Below are 20,133 nucleotides of genomic sequence, written 5' to 3'. Positions count from 1 at the left end.
CAAAGAGACGTCCACATATCCTCACAATCTGATACTCCCAACACCTTAATAAATGCTAAATAATGTTAATATCAAGTTCCATCACACTGTAATAAGTAGTTTTCCAGATATATGCCAACATGTAAGTGTGATACACACAGATGAATAAATGAACCAAATGACAGACAACCGGTAATATTATATACTATATATATATATATAATAATGGATGGAGGACAATCCTATCTATATATATATATATATATATATATATATATAGATAGATAGATAGATAGATAGATAGATAGATAGATAGATAGATAGATAGATAGATAGATAGATATGCATGTACGCAATAAGGTCCGACAGGCCGTCCTCATACGTTGAATATGCAGACGTCTCTGGGCGTTGTGATGCACGAGAATAAAGTAGTCCCGTTTATAACTTTGAACTACATACTAAGTTAAGCTGAGTAAATACCTTTTATTGGAACATGCAATGTGATATTGTGGACATTGCCATGAGTTATTTTTTCCCTGTCACTGACAGTGCAGACCTGTTGAGCAGAACAGACGGGAGGAATAAAAATAAATACGACGACGTCTCTGATTTCAGTCATTTTTCAAGGTTTGTGTCGGAGAGGGGTGGATAATGTGCAGGACTGTCTTTTTGTGTTTGTCTGTAGTGTTTACAAACTGCTAAAAATACATTATTTTCACTGACATCTTCCAGTTAATTTAATTGTTCTTCATCAAAATTGGCATGTCTACTTATAACTTGGGGATTTTATGCAGGTAATTGGTCACTCAGTTTCATAGTTACAGCTGTACATCTGTAACTGTACAAGCAACATGGCTACTGTCCGATACTTTAAATTCTGTGAGGCAGTGCAGTGATTTAGAATATTTGACAAGGCTCCAACCGTCCGTATCCATCCAATATACGGACAGTTGGAACCTCGCTGGACCAATCACACTGCTTGTTTCACGTTCCATTGCCAGCCCTGGATTATATATATAAACAGGAGGCTCTGTGGTCCAGGCTTGTAACCAGGAGGTCCCAGGTTCAAATCCCAGCTCAGCCACTGACTCACTATGTGACCCTGAGCAAGTCACTTAACCTACTTGTGCTCCGTCTTTCGGGTCAGACGTTACTGTAAGTGACTGCAACTGATGCATAGTTCACACACCCTAGTCTCCTACCTTTTAAAGTGCTTTGTGATGGTGGTCCACTATTAAAGGCGCTGTATATAAATAAAGATTATATATAGATATACATAGGGCTGCGTAGGGGTCTGTCTGTGTGGAGTTTGCATGTTCTCCCCGTGTTCACGTGGGTTTTCTCCGGGTACTCCGGTTTCCTCCCAGAGTCCAAAGACATGCTGTTCGGGTTGATTGGTCATTCTAAATTGCCCTGTGTGTGTGTGTGTTGTTCTGTGATGGACTGGCATCCCGTCCAGAGTTTAGTCCTGCCTTGCGCCCTGTGTCTGCTGGGTTAGGCTCCAGCTCACCGTGACCCTGTAAAGGATTAAGCGGTTAATGATAATCGATGGATGGATATATATATATATATATATATATATATATATATATATATATATATATATATATATATATATATATTCGCTGAAAGAGCCAGCTGCCCAATGTTTCGATATGTTGTACATATCTTTCTCAAGGGAGCCTGTGTTTGAATCAAAACATTGGAGGTATTTATAGGTTTTTGATGGTATGCAACGACTTGTTATTGTTTATATTCAAATCCATGATTTATTCTTACATGATATAATGATGTTCTATATATTGTGACAATCCCTCAATAACTTATGAATTGCAACATACATACAGTACGCACGACCACTGCCACTATATTGACTTTGCCAAGGATTGCAAACTGTAATATTTCCTTGGATTCAACAATTAAGATTCATACGGCTGCTGTATGACTGAATTACTTTCACTCATTACGAGGGTTCTGAGAGGCGTTAAGAAATTGACATCTGGTAATTAGTACTCAGTCATTCAAAGTGAATAGTGAACACACCTGTGGGTGTTAAGTGTTGACTGTCTTCATAAGCAAGCAATTCCACAAAGAATCAGAACATTTTTAAAATCCAGATCTCAATATTTAAGCAGCGTCTAAAATATTCCTTTCAATTAAAAATATATGACTTATTGCTTTATTTGCTCATTGATTTTATAGAGCAAGTACAGTACTACATGTTTCTGCAGCACCCAATGTTATAAAATGTCTTAATATTCACACTGCAGTGGGTCAAGAAACAATACAGACTATACGTGCCATCTTGTGGCAAAACGGAGAACTGTGAGTTAAAATAAAGCTTGAATCTTCAGCAGCCACCATATCTGATGGACATAATGAAATACCAGTGTGCTGGTAATTCTGCAGGTTTATTTTGAAGCATAAAGCTATCTTGAGGGTCCCAAATAACAGGAGGGAAAGCCACAGAACAAGGTTCTGAGGAGGTGGGGGGGGAGTTATGTGTCCCAAATAGCATCATGAATGAGAAAAAAAAAACAGCAGTAATTGGGCCTGTTTACAATGAGATAGCGTTTGCCGCTTTGTCAACATCGTTCTTATTCTTAAAATAAATTACTTGTATAGATTTATTTTTTAAAGAAGATGGGAATTTAAAGAAATTACAAGAATCAAATTGAAATAGTGTCTAAATAAACTGAAATCCAACAAAGCACTGCCCTACACATGAGCCTATATGAGTATTCCTACAAACGCCTACACTATCAATATAACTACTTATTCCTGTAATATTCATATTATATTTTAAGGTGTGTTATTGGGTGATACTAATCTAAATGTATGCTTTATGGTATTATATAAAAAATGGCTAAAAGGTATACATACCGTTATACTGAATGAAATTACTTTCGGAAAAAGAAGGCAGTCTTGACAACAGAGAACAGTTCAATAGCCTCAACAGGCTCATTGTTTGCCGAAACAGGTTCACAGCAAGTAACACAGCTCACAGCACATGATTCTCCACTCTCTGAATCCACACACACTCACGCACCTCATGCACCCTATGTTATCGCTCCTCAAAACCAGACACAGAAAACACAGTTACAAATATGTGAGGCTTTGACCAATCAGCGCCCACTGACCTTTAACCAACAATGTTCCTCACCCAATCAGAGTCCTGTACAGCCACATGCGGTTCACATGAACAGCAGCTGGTGACTCCCGTGTAGACTGCCTGATACAGCGTCAAGTCCCAGCACCCTGCCGCATGGTGCAAGCAAACAAGTCCCGCATGCTAACAGTTCTGGAACACAATCCACTCGCTACTACAATACTTTACATTATTATTTTATAAAACTTTTGAAAGTGATGTCGCTTTAATGAAGAAGAAACAGAAATATGAGTCTCCCAAAGAAGTGATGTAGTGTGTAAAACCATTTCTTGGGCTTGAAAATCCGATAAAATGTATTGAAGATGACACCTATCAAAATTCAATGAGTAGAAGAAGTTTAGAAGATACCAAAACTACCTGTGTCTTGAATAGTGTCCAGCACAAAAAAACAACAACATTTTTTTACCTTGCTGTATAATTGCTTGAGGTGGCACAGATAAAACATTTCATACAAAAGGATTTTTCAAATTGGGGGGAAAAAAAGCAACCGAAAAATGTGATCACCCAAAAACCAATTGGTAACTACAGATTGGCAGGGATGGGGTTAAATTCCACTACTTGCCTGGGTTTATTGTGCTCAGGTGGCTGGGGGCTGATTGGAGTAATTAACGACCAATCAGCACCCAGCCATCTAACATAAAATTTGGTCTTAGCTTCCCATTATTGAGAGGAGGGAGCTGAGGAAGCAAGTGGATGTTTGTGCTTGCTGTTTTTTGGTTTGTTGTTTTGTTTTTTTGGTATTTTCTGGTCCAGTGAAGGCATCGCCCAGCCTGGAAACCTTTATTTTGGAAGTTTAATTGTGCTCAAATACCTTTGTTTTGGCTGTAGTGCCCTTCTATTTTTTTTTTATTTGTTAATAAAAATATTATTTTTGAACTGCAGTCTGTCTCTGAGCCTCTATCCACTTGTCAGCCTGTCACACCATTAAATTCTATTTATTATAAATTCACCCCCCAAGTCCTGCTTATGTATGGCACTACTTTTTAAAAAAAATATTTTGTTTGACCTCATGAATACATACTACTGTACTTAAAAAAAAAAAAAAAAAAAAAAAACTGTAAGGCTGGGGGAATTCACTGACACCGGAGACAGAAAAATGAAGTTCTCATCACCACTTGGGTGCCCAATTTATTAATTACCAAAAGGTGGCACTGTGGTACTACTTCTACCAGCGATGGTATTAGCCTGACTCTTGTTCAACTTTGGTGCACACGCAGGTGCCAAAAATTATAATCCAAAACAGAAGGTATAATGGAAAAAGAGAAAACAAAACACTTTTAACAACACTACAAAATAAAGGTGCTGCACTCTGCAGCGTTACCCCAACCGTCACTATCTGCATGGCCAGGGTCTCCATCCTACGCTCCCTTGTTTCCTCAACCTGAAATATAACACAATTCGGGTTTCTGCCCAAGTGTTCTTTATTTTGTCTTGGTCTCGTTCTTCTTTGGCGGTACTCGGACCAACACCAGCACTTCCACTGGCTCGTTTTTTTCATCTTAGAGGGGCAGGTCTGAGAGAACAACAGAGCATTATTTTATAGGCGCAGCAATCCCCCCAAGGCCCACCTCCAAACACTCAGAGAGAGGGAAAGCCCAAACACCCTCTTCCCCACCTCTCTGTGTCACTGTCATGACTGACAGGTGGATCCTACGGGGCTTCTGCCCTCTTCCTGCAGCACCGTGCATACGCCAGACAGTCAGCACAGATCTCCTCTGTTACAGAGGGAAATAATGAACTGAATCTCCAAATCTCTGTAGAAAATATCATACCGTGATTGTTTTAATTAAAGGTCACCTTCTCCAGAGAAGTCATTATTTTATTACTATAACATCTCAAAAAGCTCTGCAAATGTCTGTGGTATTCTTTGATTGCTGGATGCGGAAGCAGCTATCTTTGTTTGTGTCCATGTTATCTCTGTGGTGCAGAGGTATGTGTATTGCTCAGATATGCCCCCTTTTTTCCGGCTTCTCTTGGCTCCTATCGGTCTCACTCGGACATTGAAATGTTTTCTCGGCTTTTTCTGGAGAAAAACCGACAAGAGCCCTGTGCTTGACGTCTTTTTGATGATGTCGGACAGGGTCCGACATCGGATTGGAAAGGGAAAATTGACCTGGTCCGACATAGGAGCACAAAGGGTTAAAGCTAACTACAAGGCTTCACAGAAATAAATTAATAATTGTTTTCCCAACAGCACCATGAAACTCTACTATGAGCATTAAGCCTAGGAAGGAGCAGTCAGATTTAAACTGACAATAAAACACATTTGAAAAAGGGCAAGGAAGAATACAGCCCTGTTGTCTGCTACAAAAATATATTCCAATGTATTTTATTGGGAGAGGAATATAGCTTGTATTTAAATTTTGATTTCAGAAAAATCACATGCAGCATCCTGTGTCCACCAAGGGAGAGATGACAGCTAAATTATGTGTGCCACCTTAGCTAAGGTGTGATAAATGCTGGTATTATTAAAACAACAACTCTAAATGTCACCAATTGCTTAAACTGGAAATAGGAGCCCTGTCATTTTGACAAGGTATAAAAACACAATTTTATATTGCATATAAATGAAATATAAAATGGGCATTGTGTAATACCAAAGTACATCAAACACAACTATAGACTATACAAGTGTAAACGACACAAGACTTTTTTTGTACGTTGTATTGCTTTTTAATTTCTTAAAGAGAGTAACCAATTACGCAGTAAAAACGTCTCATCCTGCCCTCTACATACCGGCATTCTGTCCTGACCAAACCCCCATTAAAATAAATGGTGTGATACCCTCTACAATCCAGAACCTATTATATTTAAGTATTGTCATGATGTTTAAGTATTGCCAGTCTAAAGCCAATGTAAATCTGTAAAAAGTCACATGATCTTTTCTAAGTTTATAACCATAAATTGTAAATACGACTATGTTCTTTCCCCTGTAGATACAGTACATCTTATTTGTGTGGTTTCAGCCCCTTCTATTATTTCAGTAAATGTTGGTCTGATTCATAGAAATTGTAACGTCAGTTCTCTCCCATTTTGCGTTGCGTTCCGTAAGAGAAACCGCAAACTGGAAAGCCACATAATTTTGTAGCTTCTCAGAATGCACATCCACCTTAGGTTAGATGAAATCTACCCCCAGGTACGTAATACTTAATTGAAGACCTGGCTGTAGAACAGGTGGGTACCACTGTCATAAAACAGAACAATTCTGCAGTTATGTTGTGCCATTAGTGCCCCACCTTAAACAATACAGCAAAAGCTGACCCCCCCCCACACTGCCTTTCAACACTTCCAGTTAATTGCATTTACTGACACTATGTTGTTGTTACAAATGTAATAACAATGTCATAGAAATTGTAAACAGTTAAAGTATGTATTAATACTTATTAATATCACGTTTTTCTAATGCGTTAAAGTGTATTATGCTTTTTAGTTGATACATTAAATACTGGTAATCCCATGCAGACAAGACGCAATCTCCATTATAATTCTACCCTCAAGAAACAATCCTTTCAAAACAATCAGAGGAACAGTGAAAGACTAGACAGAGAGATGGGTCAGGGAACACCAATGCATTTCAACAGCAGACCATCATAAAATATTAGTGCACAAAATGATAACAACAATGTCATGTTCTTTCTCCCTGTACTGGGATGTGAATGCTCTTGGGGTCCTGACCATATGTCTCACTTCATTAGCTACAGGCGATGGATATAACAGCATTAGAGTTTAATATGCAAATGTCATGACAGAAAGGTTCTGTTTGGGTGCCACATTCTCCAGAAACTGTATAACTGCAAAGAACAAGAAAAGTAAAAAATATCCAGAATAAGCGGCTGCCCCAATTAAACGAGAGGCATTTGAGACAACCTTCGTCACACTTTTTTGTTTCTAAATGAAAAGAAAAATAATTAAATCACATCACATTATGATTAAATGTTAAATGCATAATTCACAAAATATGAGTCAGTTTTTTTTTTTTAATGCCTAAACAAAATTAATCGCTGTTTATTATTTCTACATGAAATGAAAAATAATGAAATCCCATCTTAGCACAAGGATATGTTGACACGCCAACTTTCTTTGCAACAACAGCCTGGGAAACCACAAGACTCCAGTTCCTTTAAGAGTTCAACGTGTTTATGCCTGTCTTGCTCTGAAAAGAGATCTCCGTTCATCATTTAAAAATACTGTATATCAATTAAATGAAGTGATGTCCCAATTAAACAACATAAATAGCATTGGGAAGAACCATCTCTCAGAGTTGCATCCCATTTAAGCAGAAGTCACAACTACCAGTATCACGATTAGACGGAGCAGACAGTACTGGTATTAAGCACGGTGAGTTGTTTAGTTTTTAGATTATGACCTACTATAATAAAATCTCCCTGCCAAGAACTTGTGCCAGGACCTGATTCGAAGCCCATGACAAAATTTTAATATCCAATATACAGTTTGTTTTTTGGGACTCCAGAGCTTAAAAACTATAATATGCCAGTGTAAACAGGCTGGCTGTAGGGGTGACATCAGGCCAGAAAGGAGTACACAGACAGGCAGTACTGGCAGTTGAAAGTGAGACACTGCAGCACTCAGAGTGTTTATTGTAAAATAAAAGGATTAAACAGACAAAAACATTTTGTAAACGAAAATGGCGCATTGGCCAAAACAGACAGACAAACAAAACGGACAGACACTAACAAGCAGGGTTGACGAACGCTATACAAACAAGTACTGTGCCGATCTAATTCAGCATGTCCAGCAATTGTAATTATTAAAGCTTACTCCCAACTTACTCTCCTGTTCCCTCCACACTGGACCCAACCCCGAGTGAGTAAAATGTGCATCAATATATACTGTTGTTGCAGGATTCAATTACTAATTAATTACTCACTTGAAATCCAGCACGTGAAGTGATTATGCAATCCCCATGCCTAAATACAACTACATATTTTACATCACTCATACTACACAGACCCATTTATATCCAATGCACCAATACCTAAACATCAACATTAACACACCACATGCAACATACAACACAAAATCCACACATGGGCGGGGCACACTGCCACAGCGAAATACAGTATTAGAGGGCCAGTGTATTTAGAGTGCATTCAACTATGTGAAACATATTGATACATAAGCATACGTTCTAATTTTATATTTTGGTTAATTTTCTTTTAATTTATTTTCTTTTAAGCACTATCATACTGACAATCTTTTGAGGTTTCAAACCTAAAATTCCAATAATGCCATGCATACAATACTTTACAGTTGATTTTGTAGGTTCAGTAAACAGTGACAGTGCATACTGTAGGCAACTAAAATATTGGTTTCATTATTTTTTGTGAGAAACAAAAAAGTTTAACAATATAGCATAGTACAACATCAACGATGCTGTACAGTACCTGGTTTTACACACTTCAAAATATACAATGTCATTCTTACAATATTTTTTCCAGTATGGAGCTACATTATTCACAGAGGTTAGCTGTGAATATTCATCCATCTCATCTTATCACATACATGCTCTCCTCTGACCTCAAAGTACATCCTAATAGGATATCCCACACCGACGATTAATCCACACAAAATCCGGTGTACACGAGGAGTCAGTGGGAATATAAAGAGGAATTAATTCAACCAAAGCTAAACAACGCCTGGACAGGATTACATTTTACCAGGTTATCACCAGATTATTTGTACTGCTCTTTTATCTGCTTTATCTGTTAGCTTTTCTATTTGCAAGAGAAAATTGAATTGTATTTCAGGCAATGCTTCTTTACTTGGGCCTGTTGCTTTAACCCAATGCAGAGCTACACAAATTTACTTATGAAATCAGGCAATATTAATGGTGTAATTCTCAGCACAATATGAAATGTTTACTTTAATCCTGACTATTACAGAATGTTATTCAAACAATGTCCCCAAATAAATACATTACTTACATAATGAATGAATAAATGAATAACTAACTAATTAAATAACACCAAATACCTATTTATGAAGTAAATAAAAATATGAGCTACAGCAGGTGAAATAAAACCGTTTCTGGGGATCAGGCATCGTAACGGTAGTGGTAATGCATTACTTCTCATAGAAAAGAGCATTTTTCATTCCATATTTCAGTCAACTAGTCATAGCATCATAAATATGATTAAACTCACTTCTAACACTGAATCCTCAGTATACAACGCAACAAGAAAAACTTTACCATGACAAGATCCACCGTGAATTCTCAAACATACAAATTATTCTGAACCACTGGAAATAAAGACAAGTGTAAAGCTGCATGCTAGATAATCCTCAAAATAAGACAGCCACCGCCAGCACTAACATATTGTACTTTTAGCCAGGCTATTATTTTGCATTACATCATATCAATGAAAATAAAATCTATAAAATACAAAGTAACTCAAAATTCATTGAACAAGGACACAATGAAGAACTACTGATAAACAAAATCAACAAGATAACAGCAATCCGCAGTGACAATTCAATTTAAAAGAACAAAAAAAACAAGGCCTAATAAATGAACCTCAACGACAAGCGACTGGATGATATGACAAGTTGGATGAGAACACTGTGAAAGTGAAGAACCAACAACCCAAAATAAATAAATAAACTATTTTACCCATAAATTAATGCAAGAATGAATAACCCCATCACAAAATGTCTTATGAACTTGTAGCTTTGTAGTATATTTATTTTTCATTAGTATTTATTTTTATTTATTTTTTGGTAACAAAAAAGCTAGGGAAACAGGATTGGAGGTGTATTGCATTTTGAAAAGATTTTGCTAGGAGTAAACTGATTTTAAAACATTCTTCTGCTTTTGTAATAGATTGTAATGAATACATCTCCAGTAAGCACAAATTTGATTTACATTACTAGTTTCTGTAAAAACCAATGGCACCTCATTTATCCACGGATTTCACATATTTAGCATAGTTTATCATGGTTTGCCATGTTTATTAATACACCTTACCACACTTCGCTTCACAATGCTTAGCTATGCTGTACCATGCTTTCACTATGCTTCATTACACTTTGCTATGCTTTTACTAAGGTCAGCTTTTCTAAGGGGTGTGCATTGGTAAGCACAGAAGTGACAGCCTTGCTTGTGTTAGAGACTCCAAGGACAGAAGCAGGAAAGCTCTCAGTGACTCACCAGTGCTGCTCTGAATGGTCCTCACTGTAGTGGTTGTGCGCGGTGGGGATGCGGTCCGGAGTGACACACACTCGTCATCCTGAGAGCAGCCCTTCTCGATGGCCCTCACGTAGCTGTGGCTCCTCATGCGAAAGCAGCCCGGCATTGGAAGATCCAAAGCATCCACTGCCTGAGACTCCATCTCACTGAATACGGATTCGCAGACTGACTCGAATTGGCCATTCACCTCCACCTCACTCACCTGGGGATGACAGGAGCAGACATGAAAGCACAAGAAATCCAAACTAATGCCATGTCGTGGAGGGTTAAACTGAGCGTTGCTTCTGAAAGGGATTTTCACAAGATTTCCTCAAACATAACCTCTGCTGTGTACAAAAGTAAATAATCAGTATCTACAGCTATGGCCAAAAGTTTGCATTACCTAGAATTTTAGGATTGAGACACAATTAAAAAAAAAAAAACTATATGAACAAAATTTGTATCTTTTACTTAACATCATGTAATCAAAGAAACTACAAAATGATATCGCAAAAGTCTACCAGAAACCATAACAGTACTACAGTATGTCATGTTCGATTTTGAAATTTCTAATTTTTCGATTTTTGTCAGTTTTTCTTAAAGTATAAGGAAAACTACAAAGCGGTATGTAATTCAATATGTTAACATAACATTGTTCAGCAGGTTTCATTCCACTTTATGAAGCAAGATTTACTAATTCTAACAAATGCAAAACTTTTGGCCAAAGCTGTATAATTTCCAATAATAGACATGGAAATACATAAGGTTGTGACTGTCTCCAAAAAATAGCAAGATTTATTTATTTATTTATTTTTATACATTTCTATTGCGTGTGAAGACATTTAATGAGGATATTTCTCTTAAGCAGGGGTGAAATTCTGTGCCGGTACTCAGTACATGGATTTATTTTAATGCCGGTACTGGGTACCGGGTCTTATTTTGCACATCATCCTCCAGTTACAACAGGTAGTTAGAGAATGCCTTCTCATCCCAATGCTTAGCATCCTGGTGACCCACCTGACTGATGGTGCTCATGGCTCTCATGTAGCTCTCATTCCGTGATCGGAATTTAGGAGAGGTGAGCAGCCCTGCTGGGTCCAGGCTATCCAAACTCCTATTGATTGAAACTTCACTCACCGCCCTCAGGTAGCTGTGACTCCGGATCTGAAGTTTTGGAGAATGCTCAGTTGATATCCTTGTTAAAAGAAGAGAGATTGCAGATGAGTCTTAAGTAGTAAGCATTAAAGACATATATGAACATCTGGGGAAAGCAGTCCAATAAGGCAGACAAACTAGCTGGAAAGGATTCTGTGAATGTGAAAAGACACGGCAGTCGTTGATATTTCATAACAAATAAAACCCATCAGTTTCGATAAAGTACTCTTTTATAAATTAAGGATCACTGCAAACCAATAATCAAGTTGGGTACGACAATATAACCCAGGGGTAGTCAATTGTGAAGGTCTGAAATTCTTAGTTGCAGCAAGGTGAAGGTCCGGAGCACATTTTAACTTACCTCTATACCCATACCTACAAACAAACACATAATTACACAAATATAATTATTACACATGTTGTTGGTTTACGAGTTCTTTACCTGGTAATCAAAACAACTTGTTTCAAAAGCTGACTTGTTTTTACATGAGTTCCTTCCCTGACAAAACTATAGAGTTGTAAAACTACTGTATGTTTCTGTGTTAGCAGACCGAAACATTGTGTTTCACCATTGCAAAAACAAAGCATATTGTAGCAAACAAAAGTGAAGCACAACAAAAATGACTGTACTTTCCCTTTGTGAATTCAAATAAAAATACAAAAACCTAGAAACAGTGCTCGAGATAAGGTTATGTGTCTGGAAATAACTTACCCCCTAATTTTAACACTGAGAGAGTAAAATGTATTTTCAAGGGGTAAAATGCAACATTACCTTGAAGTCACAAGTAATCTCGATAAATACTGTACAATCTTTAATGGTAATGGGGAAGACATTAAAAAAGAGCCTTCCATTTTAACTGCAATATCTCTGAAGATGGTTCCAGTTGGATTTGTAGCTGGACTGGGGTGTTTACACTTCAACCTGTGTAGCTTTGAATTGTTCTTATTCTTACTGTGATTGGCTGCAAAGACAACAGGGCTAGCCATAGATAATGTATAATGTTTGTTTTGTTGGTTTTTCTTGTGTACAGTTTCTTAGTACCTGAAGACATTGTATTCTGGGAGATGTAGTTGTCAGTGGAAGTTTTGGGGGAGGCAGATAAGCTGTGCAGCAAATTGAAATTTGGTGCATGTTTCTGATTTTTTAATGCACAAGTATGAAGCTTATCTGGACCGCTGCTTTGTGCTTTCTCCAAATTGAAAGTATGCTACAGAATAACACGATACACGTTGACTGTACGTGTTTTAAAAAAAAACATTATGTTTTACCTGTAATATTTTTAATCGGCTTAGAAAACCTACTTAACAATAATGGGCTTTGTAGTACTGGTACTCATTAATCTTTTTCTTTGTGAAGTGTGATTTTGTATCTAAATTGTGTATTTTAAAACAAATTACTAATGATGATTATTGGCCATAGAGATGGGAAAGATCGATGCTTGCAAAACAGGCGACAGCAGCCAGCGCACGCAGTTTCACTTGATTTTAGCTTCTAACACTGTTTCTAACACTTCTAACATCTGGTTTCATTCATGTCATGCACTGTATCTGCTACTTACTATCACAGCAACATCTACTGTACACTTGTGCACCACACTCTCATAATAACATTGGTGTCTCAAAAATTCACAGCATTTGCAATATGAATGCAATTAAGAACAGCTTGTCATATACCAGTCAAAATATTCTGTTGTTCCGGATTTGGACCGCAGCCCTCCTATTGACTACACCTGCTATAGCCGCTGTTGGATAGCTACCGACTGAAGTCCCATTAACATTGTACCTTTGTTTTATTTCAATCTCCACATTTATTTTGAAACAATATTACTTACAATTAAGGAGGATAAATCCGTTACTCAGTGAATGTTTTGTTTTATTTAGGCAATTTCAAGTTATTAATAAAAGAGAATTAGAAATTATTATTATGATGAAGTACTCTCAAAACAAATAGATAGGGTGTAAACAGAGCAGTGCCTGTATATTTATTTTCATACAAAATAAACAAACAAATGCCTCCTTCTAGGAGTATTAAACTAAGCTTTTCAAGTCTGCAGAAAAATCCTTAATCAGAGGCAGCAGAAATGAGTGTGTTCTGGACGCTGGTGAAAACAACATCTTTACACCTTTATTATATATATATATATATATATATATATATATATATATATATATATATATATATATATTTTTTTTTTTTTTTTTTTCTTACTCTTGATAACTGTGATACAACATGGGATTTTTGTAGGTAGTTCCCAATGTACGCGTTTCATAGAATGCATTTCAGAACTCTGTTAAGCCAGAACCACTTATGTGGACGTTTCTGCAATCTTACAGTAGAGACAAGCAATCTGCTGAGCGAGCTGTAGTGACGTTTTTTTTTTTTTTTTTTTTCACATGCATGGTTGCGAAATATGATTGGTTGTTACAATCTCCTGACTGTTTACTTTCCTGTGGTAACCATGCAGTAGATTTTAAAAGATGTCAGCTATGAAAGTTACCTGGGGAGAGGACACCATCAGGACACCATCATTTTTGGTTCAGCATAGGAGGTATTATGGAAAGTAAACGACAAAGCATACCAATTCTTTTTTTTATTATGAGATGCAGCTATGCAAGAAATTGTCTAAGAACTCCAACTTATTGAAGCATCTGTGAAAGCTAAACATATTGTCTCAAAGCTCTACTCTCTCCGCACTGTTCACACCAGACAGTTGAAGAGAAGTGTGACCTCCCCTGATAAAATATGGAAGTTGTCGGTGCGGTGGTTTCACCTTCTCATTGTGGAAAGCCCAGGCCAACCTTGTAAGGAATTGTTAGATGTATAAAAATGTCTAAAACCAGTAATCGATAGCCCTCCCCCTCTACACACGCAGGCACACAAAAGTTTTTTTACGCAACTGTAGTTAATAACTACAGTTATATCGATTACATATTGTCACTACCACGACTATATAAAAAATTACAATGTAGAGGGGGGTAGGCCATGCTCTGCTGAATACAAAAATAAATAAGAAAAATCAATACAACAATTCATTCTTAGGCAGTAATTAACAATAACTGATTCATAAGGCTCATTCCACTCAGAGACACCCCCTCCCATGATTCCCCCAGGACAATGCCATTTTAGAATGTAATGCAGCCTACCGGCTGAGGTTCACTTTTCACCCTTAAAATACAGACCCAGACACAGCACTTTCATGCACTTTTATTTACAAATAACAAAACAAATAAACAAACAAAAACCTAACTCCCAATGGAGTGCTAACTAAACTTGGTTTTCATTTCTAACTACAGCTGGATGGCTAAGCCGTTTATCAACCAACAACACTTTTACTTCTTCACACAGTTCTGCTCCACCCATGGCTTATTCTTCGTCAACCTTGTGAACAGGGTTTTCCCTGCTTTTAACCAGGGCTTAATCAGCCTCAGGTGCTTCCAATTAGAATGAAGCCAGGTGACTCCCCTCTGGCTCCGTAATCCTGTGGCATTCTGGGTAAGGTAGTTCTGCAGCCCCCTTCTCGACTGCATCTTTTCTCCTCCTCCCCCTACTCTGCCATATTAAACACCATAAACATTCCCAGGGTCAAATCACTGACAGCAATAACAATAGAAATAATAATAATAAATGTTGCAGAAAGAATGAAACCCCATTTTGTTTATTGTGGTTACTTTATTACGCTAAACAAAATTGAATGCCATTAGCTGTAGCCTTTTAATTGTTATCAGCTTGAAAAAGTTGCAGATTTGAAGTTACTTATAAAATGTTACACCTAACATGGAATCTGCAACTGTTCAAGAGCTGAAAACAATTAAAATGGTCTAATTATTAGTTCAATTAACGGCTTGGTTAAGTAATTGAGAGTTAAGTTGGAATGGAAACCGGAAGATACAGGGGCTCCTCAAGACAGGGTTTGAGAACTTCTAATCTATAGCATTCCCCACTGCCAGGAAACACCACTCTCAGAGGTAAAAAAAATCCATTAGTTCACCCCAAATTTGGCGTGCGTTGACAGCTGGCATGTTACTTCCTTGCTGTTGCAATGGAATCATGCCTGTGACTTCCTCGCTCCACCAAGGTGAAGAGATAACAGCCATTGATTGGGTGTCTTCAATGTCCACAGATTGTCCCAGCATATACAAACGTGCAGAAGCTGGGTTTCCTGAGAGAATACTGTGTAGGGCACATGCTGCTTTAGTGATGACCTTCGCCTTATCACCAAAAAGACCTGGGATCGCTGCATAAGAATCCCAAATGCATTCTTTACACTCTTCATGCATGGGAGACTCTGTAATTCTATTTCTTTGTTCATCATTAAGGTTCTTGCTAGGGTATGGCTTCATTATGTTATTTTTCAAGAGAAATGCGTCATTGGCCAATAATAAGCAGGGGATTTGAAGATTCCGATCAGCCAGTGCATCGCTGTCTGGGATGCACAGAGTGTTGTTTACCAAAGCAGTGTACAGGGCTGAATTTCTAAAAACACCGCCATCTGAAATTGTGCCTTGGCAACCAACATGTATGTACAGAAATAGAGTAGGTCAGCCACCGCGAGAAGCACAATACTGTAGGTGTGCTTGTAATTGAAATGTGTGGACCCTGACCAAATAGGAGCCTGCAGGACAATGTGCTTGCCATCCATTGCATCACGGAAAATTCCACCTGTCTTCAATAAATAAATAGGATGCTTGCATGGAATATATTCCACAGTATGAAGCCCAATTTGTGGGCCCTCAGTCGGCACCAGAATACAGCTTCCATCCTGTTGCATCCTCATCCCCTACATATGTGTCTCTATAAAGGGGCGCTCACATTACCTTTAAAAATGTTCACTATTAATAAACGTTTAAAAATTGTTGTTTTTTTCACTATAGTATAGCCAGAGAACAAATGGGTCACCTTGTGGACGTTCTATGTAAATAGTTGGGTGCTGTGGATTCGTAGGTGGGAAGGTCTAGGGGTGGCTTGAGCCATGTAATACTAATTAGTAAGATACTTTGTTATTTGCTGCCTGAGCATTTATTGTTCCAGTTCTTGTTTGTTATTGTTACAGGGGTCATGAAAGGCCAACAAATAAATGTACTTGATTTTATATTGAAATCGTGTCAGTAGAACCCACAACATTATTGTTATTAACTAAAGTAAAATTGTATACATACAAAGAAAGGTTTGTTGATTTTATGAAGTTTATATTAGTTAACTTTACTGTTTTTGCATTTTCACTATGTTACATATTTCTTACACAATTACAAATGAAATAATACAAATATTGCTCTGCCTTGCTTTTGTGTTGTCCTTTAGCACCTGGTAGATTGCAGCACACACATCAGGGATGATCACAGACAGGGCACGTCTGAGATTCTGTATAGATATCCCAACTTGTATATGTGCCACCTGTAGCCAGGTATCGCAGTGTCACTGACAGTCTCTCTTCAGCCAGTATAGCCACTCTTGGAACGTATCTTTCTTTTCAATTACAGGTTTCACTAAATGCAATAATAATTAAAATGATCCAGTATCCATCCATAAAAAGTTCCTGAATTTGTCTGTGTCTTCAAGTCTCAACTCCTGGACAGGGCCATGATATGCCCTGTGTTTCTGACGATGCCTCAGCCAAGGTCTTGTCCAGAATTTACGTGGCTTTGCTTCTGATTTTAATATTGCATTTACAATAACTACAGACGAGACGACGATAACCGTCAGTTCATCATCGGTAATTAGTGAAGCCATCATTTACTAAAGATAATGACAGACTGGAGGAACGAACCAACAGCTCAGGCAGGATCAGCGTAATTGCCAGAAAAAAACAAAACAAAAAAAAATTACACACATGTCTAAATGCAGGAAACTTGTTGCGCAAGTAGTTGCTCAGGTGATTACGTTTCAAGAGCGATTTGGTTGGCAACTGATCACTCAGGTGGGGACCCGGCTTTAGACTGTCATAAATGACTCCTACTCCAGTACCTTTTTCTGCCATTTTCCAGTAAGCGCGTGATCTCAGTATCAGCATCCGATACATTTTCATCTGATAAACAATTAACTTTGCTTATCAAAATTGTTTGTTTCTTTAACAGAATATCAGATGAATCCAAAATTGCAAAATCCTCTCCCTTCAGTTCTTCACTTTCATGTTTCCTATGTTTTTCATACACTGGAGGTCTTACGTGTAAACTTGCAGAAGTCTCACTTGTATTACTACCTGCATATACCTGACCCTGTAAGAAAAGCACAGTGCCTAGTTGTAATGATAATATTTGCAACTGTTAAAATCAACTGCAGTATATAAAATCTGCCACAATATATATTCAGAAAGGAGATATCCACCAATGACTTGAGTTGACAATTCTTTATTGCATTTGACAGAGCCATGGCCATGAAGGAACGTAATATACATTTTGGCCCCATAGCTGCCCCATGTGCTGGCTGAATTGTGATGTAATGATTATTGATTGATGACAGCTATAACCAGCGGACTAGACATGTAGCACTCTGGGTCATGTTTCCCCTGCCCCATGAGCTGGCTGAACTTTAATGCAATGATCATTGCTTGATGACAGTTATAGCCAGCGGGCAGGACAAGTGGCACTCCTTCCCCCTAGATAAGGCACACTGCAAGGTAGAGGCAGGGGAGAAGGAGGACCAAATGACAAGGAGGCATAGGTGTAGGCCAAGCACTTTGATTATGTATGCTTAGATGAAAGATCCTCCTTTCAGAAACAAAACATAGTATCTAATATGACATTAATAAAACGTTGTAGTCTCTATAAATAATTTTAAGCTTGAATGTGTACTGCAATATGGGAAAGACTTACTATGAAGTAGAAATGTTTGTCATTGGATTTGCAAAGTTTATTTTAGTATTGCTACATATACCCCCTGGCGGTTTTTATAGTTCTAGATGATATTTGCTTTTTATAGTTGGGTGTTTATAATCTAGGATGCTGGATAATGACTGTGTTCTATATATAGATTTCTAGCTCTCAGCATTTGTAAATCAGCCACGTTGTCCATTTTTCATATCAGATAACTTTTGGAAAGTTCATGTCGAAATAATGTTCTCTTTCTTTTACTTTGCTTTTCGTCTTTTTACATGGAATGGAGATTCAGATTCAAACTTAAATAAAACTCTGCTGACTCAATTAGGCACTATAGCATGAAAGGAAATCTGTAACTATAGAAATATCTAAGTGAGGAACAGTTAACTGCACTTAAGCTGCCCATGCATAGTAAAATGCTAATGTGCCTGACACCTTCTGGCCCCCGAGAAAAATCCATTCCAAATGAATACAGTTAAAGGTCACATGGGCAGGATTAAAATATTACAACTTTGGTGCAAATATCATTGCTTAAATGTAACTTTTTGAGGTCAAACTCCAATAAAACTGGCCCTGGAAGTAGTCTTCTGGGACTCGTCCAAAGAACAAAGACTGAGTAAAGGTAACGTTAAGTACTGGAGATTCCATATCGAGGCTATGGGGAATTGGTTCATGCTCTATTTTGCTGATGCAGAATAAGCCACTATCTTCTGCGTGTCAGTAATGATGAACTTAACTGTGTTCATTGAAGAGGCAATGGACTTTTTATTTTATCCATAAGAAAATAGATATGTTCATTAGAAATATATAAGGAGTTCAATACAATAACAGATATAAAGTGATTCAACAACAAAAAAAAAAATGTAAATCACATATGTTTTATAAAAAACAATGGTGTCATGTATTGTTTTTAGTTAACTGTCAGTGAATGAAAACACCTGCTATATAACCAGCTGCAATGAAAATAATATGACAATAATGCACAGACAACAGCCTCTGGTAAAATGTCTCTGACATGCTTGTACATGCAATATGAAAGTTCTGTTGGACAATGTTGCAATTTTTACTATAGAAATGTAATTTTGGTAGTAACTACTATGTTCTCCTCTGGATCCCCAGTAGCTCAAGTGCCAGTAAAATACCTAAAATATACAGTTGTGGTGTGCTGAAATAATTTCCCAATACATTTTACTTCAGAGTGCAATTCTAAGCTATATGTGTGAGAGTAGAACTGAAACAGAAATATTGTATTTATCATCTCACATGCAAGAGGTGTTGCAAATTATCATTTCTATTTTATTTGTCTCTAGCAGGGTGCAGCTCCAAACAAAACCCACAAGAGGTTAGTTTTTTAGATCTGGATTTCTACCACTGCTTGTTTAGCATCCCTTGCACAGATCAACCAGGTCCACGCACAGGATTTAGAGGTACAGTGAGGTCAAGTATAAATGGTAGGCTTATGAAGTTTATTAAGGTGAAACCTGAAATCAGTAGGTCCTTTATAAAAGTTTACTGCAGTTGCAGTATGCTTTACCATACCTCTCTGTGCTTTACAATGCTTACCTTGAATTTACCATGCTTTCACTGTGATTTATTACACTTTGTTATGTGTTTACTACGGGACACTTTTGTAAGGGGTTTTATCAGGATCTTTTAAGTGAAGCCAGAAAGTGATAAAAATAGTCTTGTGACAGGACCCTCAGCAACCCTAGGGGATATAAAAGAGACAAAGGCAGCCCCAGGCGATGCGGACATGGCATCCCTGGGCGGTGAGAGGCAGGCATCTTTGGGCAGTGCATGACGGGGCAGCAGCGACGGTGGCAGGGGACAC

The 20,133-nt window shown here is 37.7% G+C and overlaps 1 protein-coding gene across 3 annotated transcripts in view; it reads right to left on the bottom strand.

Annotated features, from left to right (window-relative positions):
- The window catches only part of LOC121314489 (disks large-associated protein 1-like), a 234,918-nt gene that overhangs the window by 57,808 nt on the left and 156,977 nt on the right, over positions 1-20,133 (bottom strand). For all 3 annotated transcript variants that reach the window (XM_041247841.1, XM_041247843.1, XM_041247842.1), the window contains 2 exons: positions 11,352-11,529; positions 10,317-10,557 (listed from right to left, as the gene is read on the bottom strand). In XM_041247841.1, the coding sequence (XP_041103775.1) occupies positions 10,317-10,557; positions 11,352-11,529 (419 nt within the window). The remainder of the gene's footprint in view (positions 1-10,316; positions 10,558-11,351; positions 11,530-20,133) is intronic.

The sequence above is a fragment of the Polyodon spathula genome, chromosome 4 (assembly GCF_017654505.1).
Source record: "Polyodon spathula isolate WHYD16114869_AA chromosome 4, ASM1765450v1, whole genome shotgun sequence".
Lineage (NCBI taxonomy): Eukaryota > Metazoa > Chordata > Actinopteri > Acipenseriformes > Polyodontidae > Polyodon > Polyodon spathula.
This window is presented reverse-complemented; position numbering and strand designations above follow the sequence as displayed.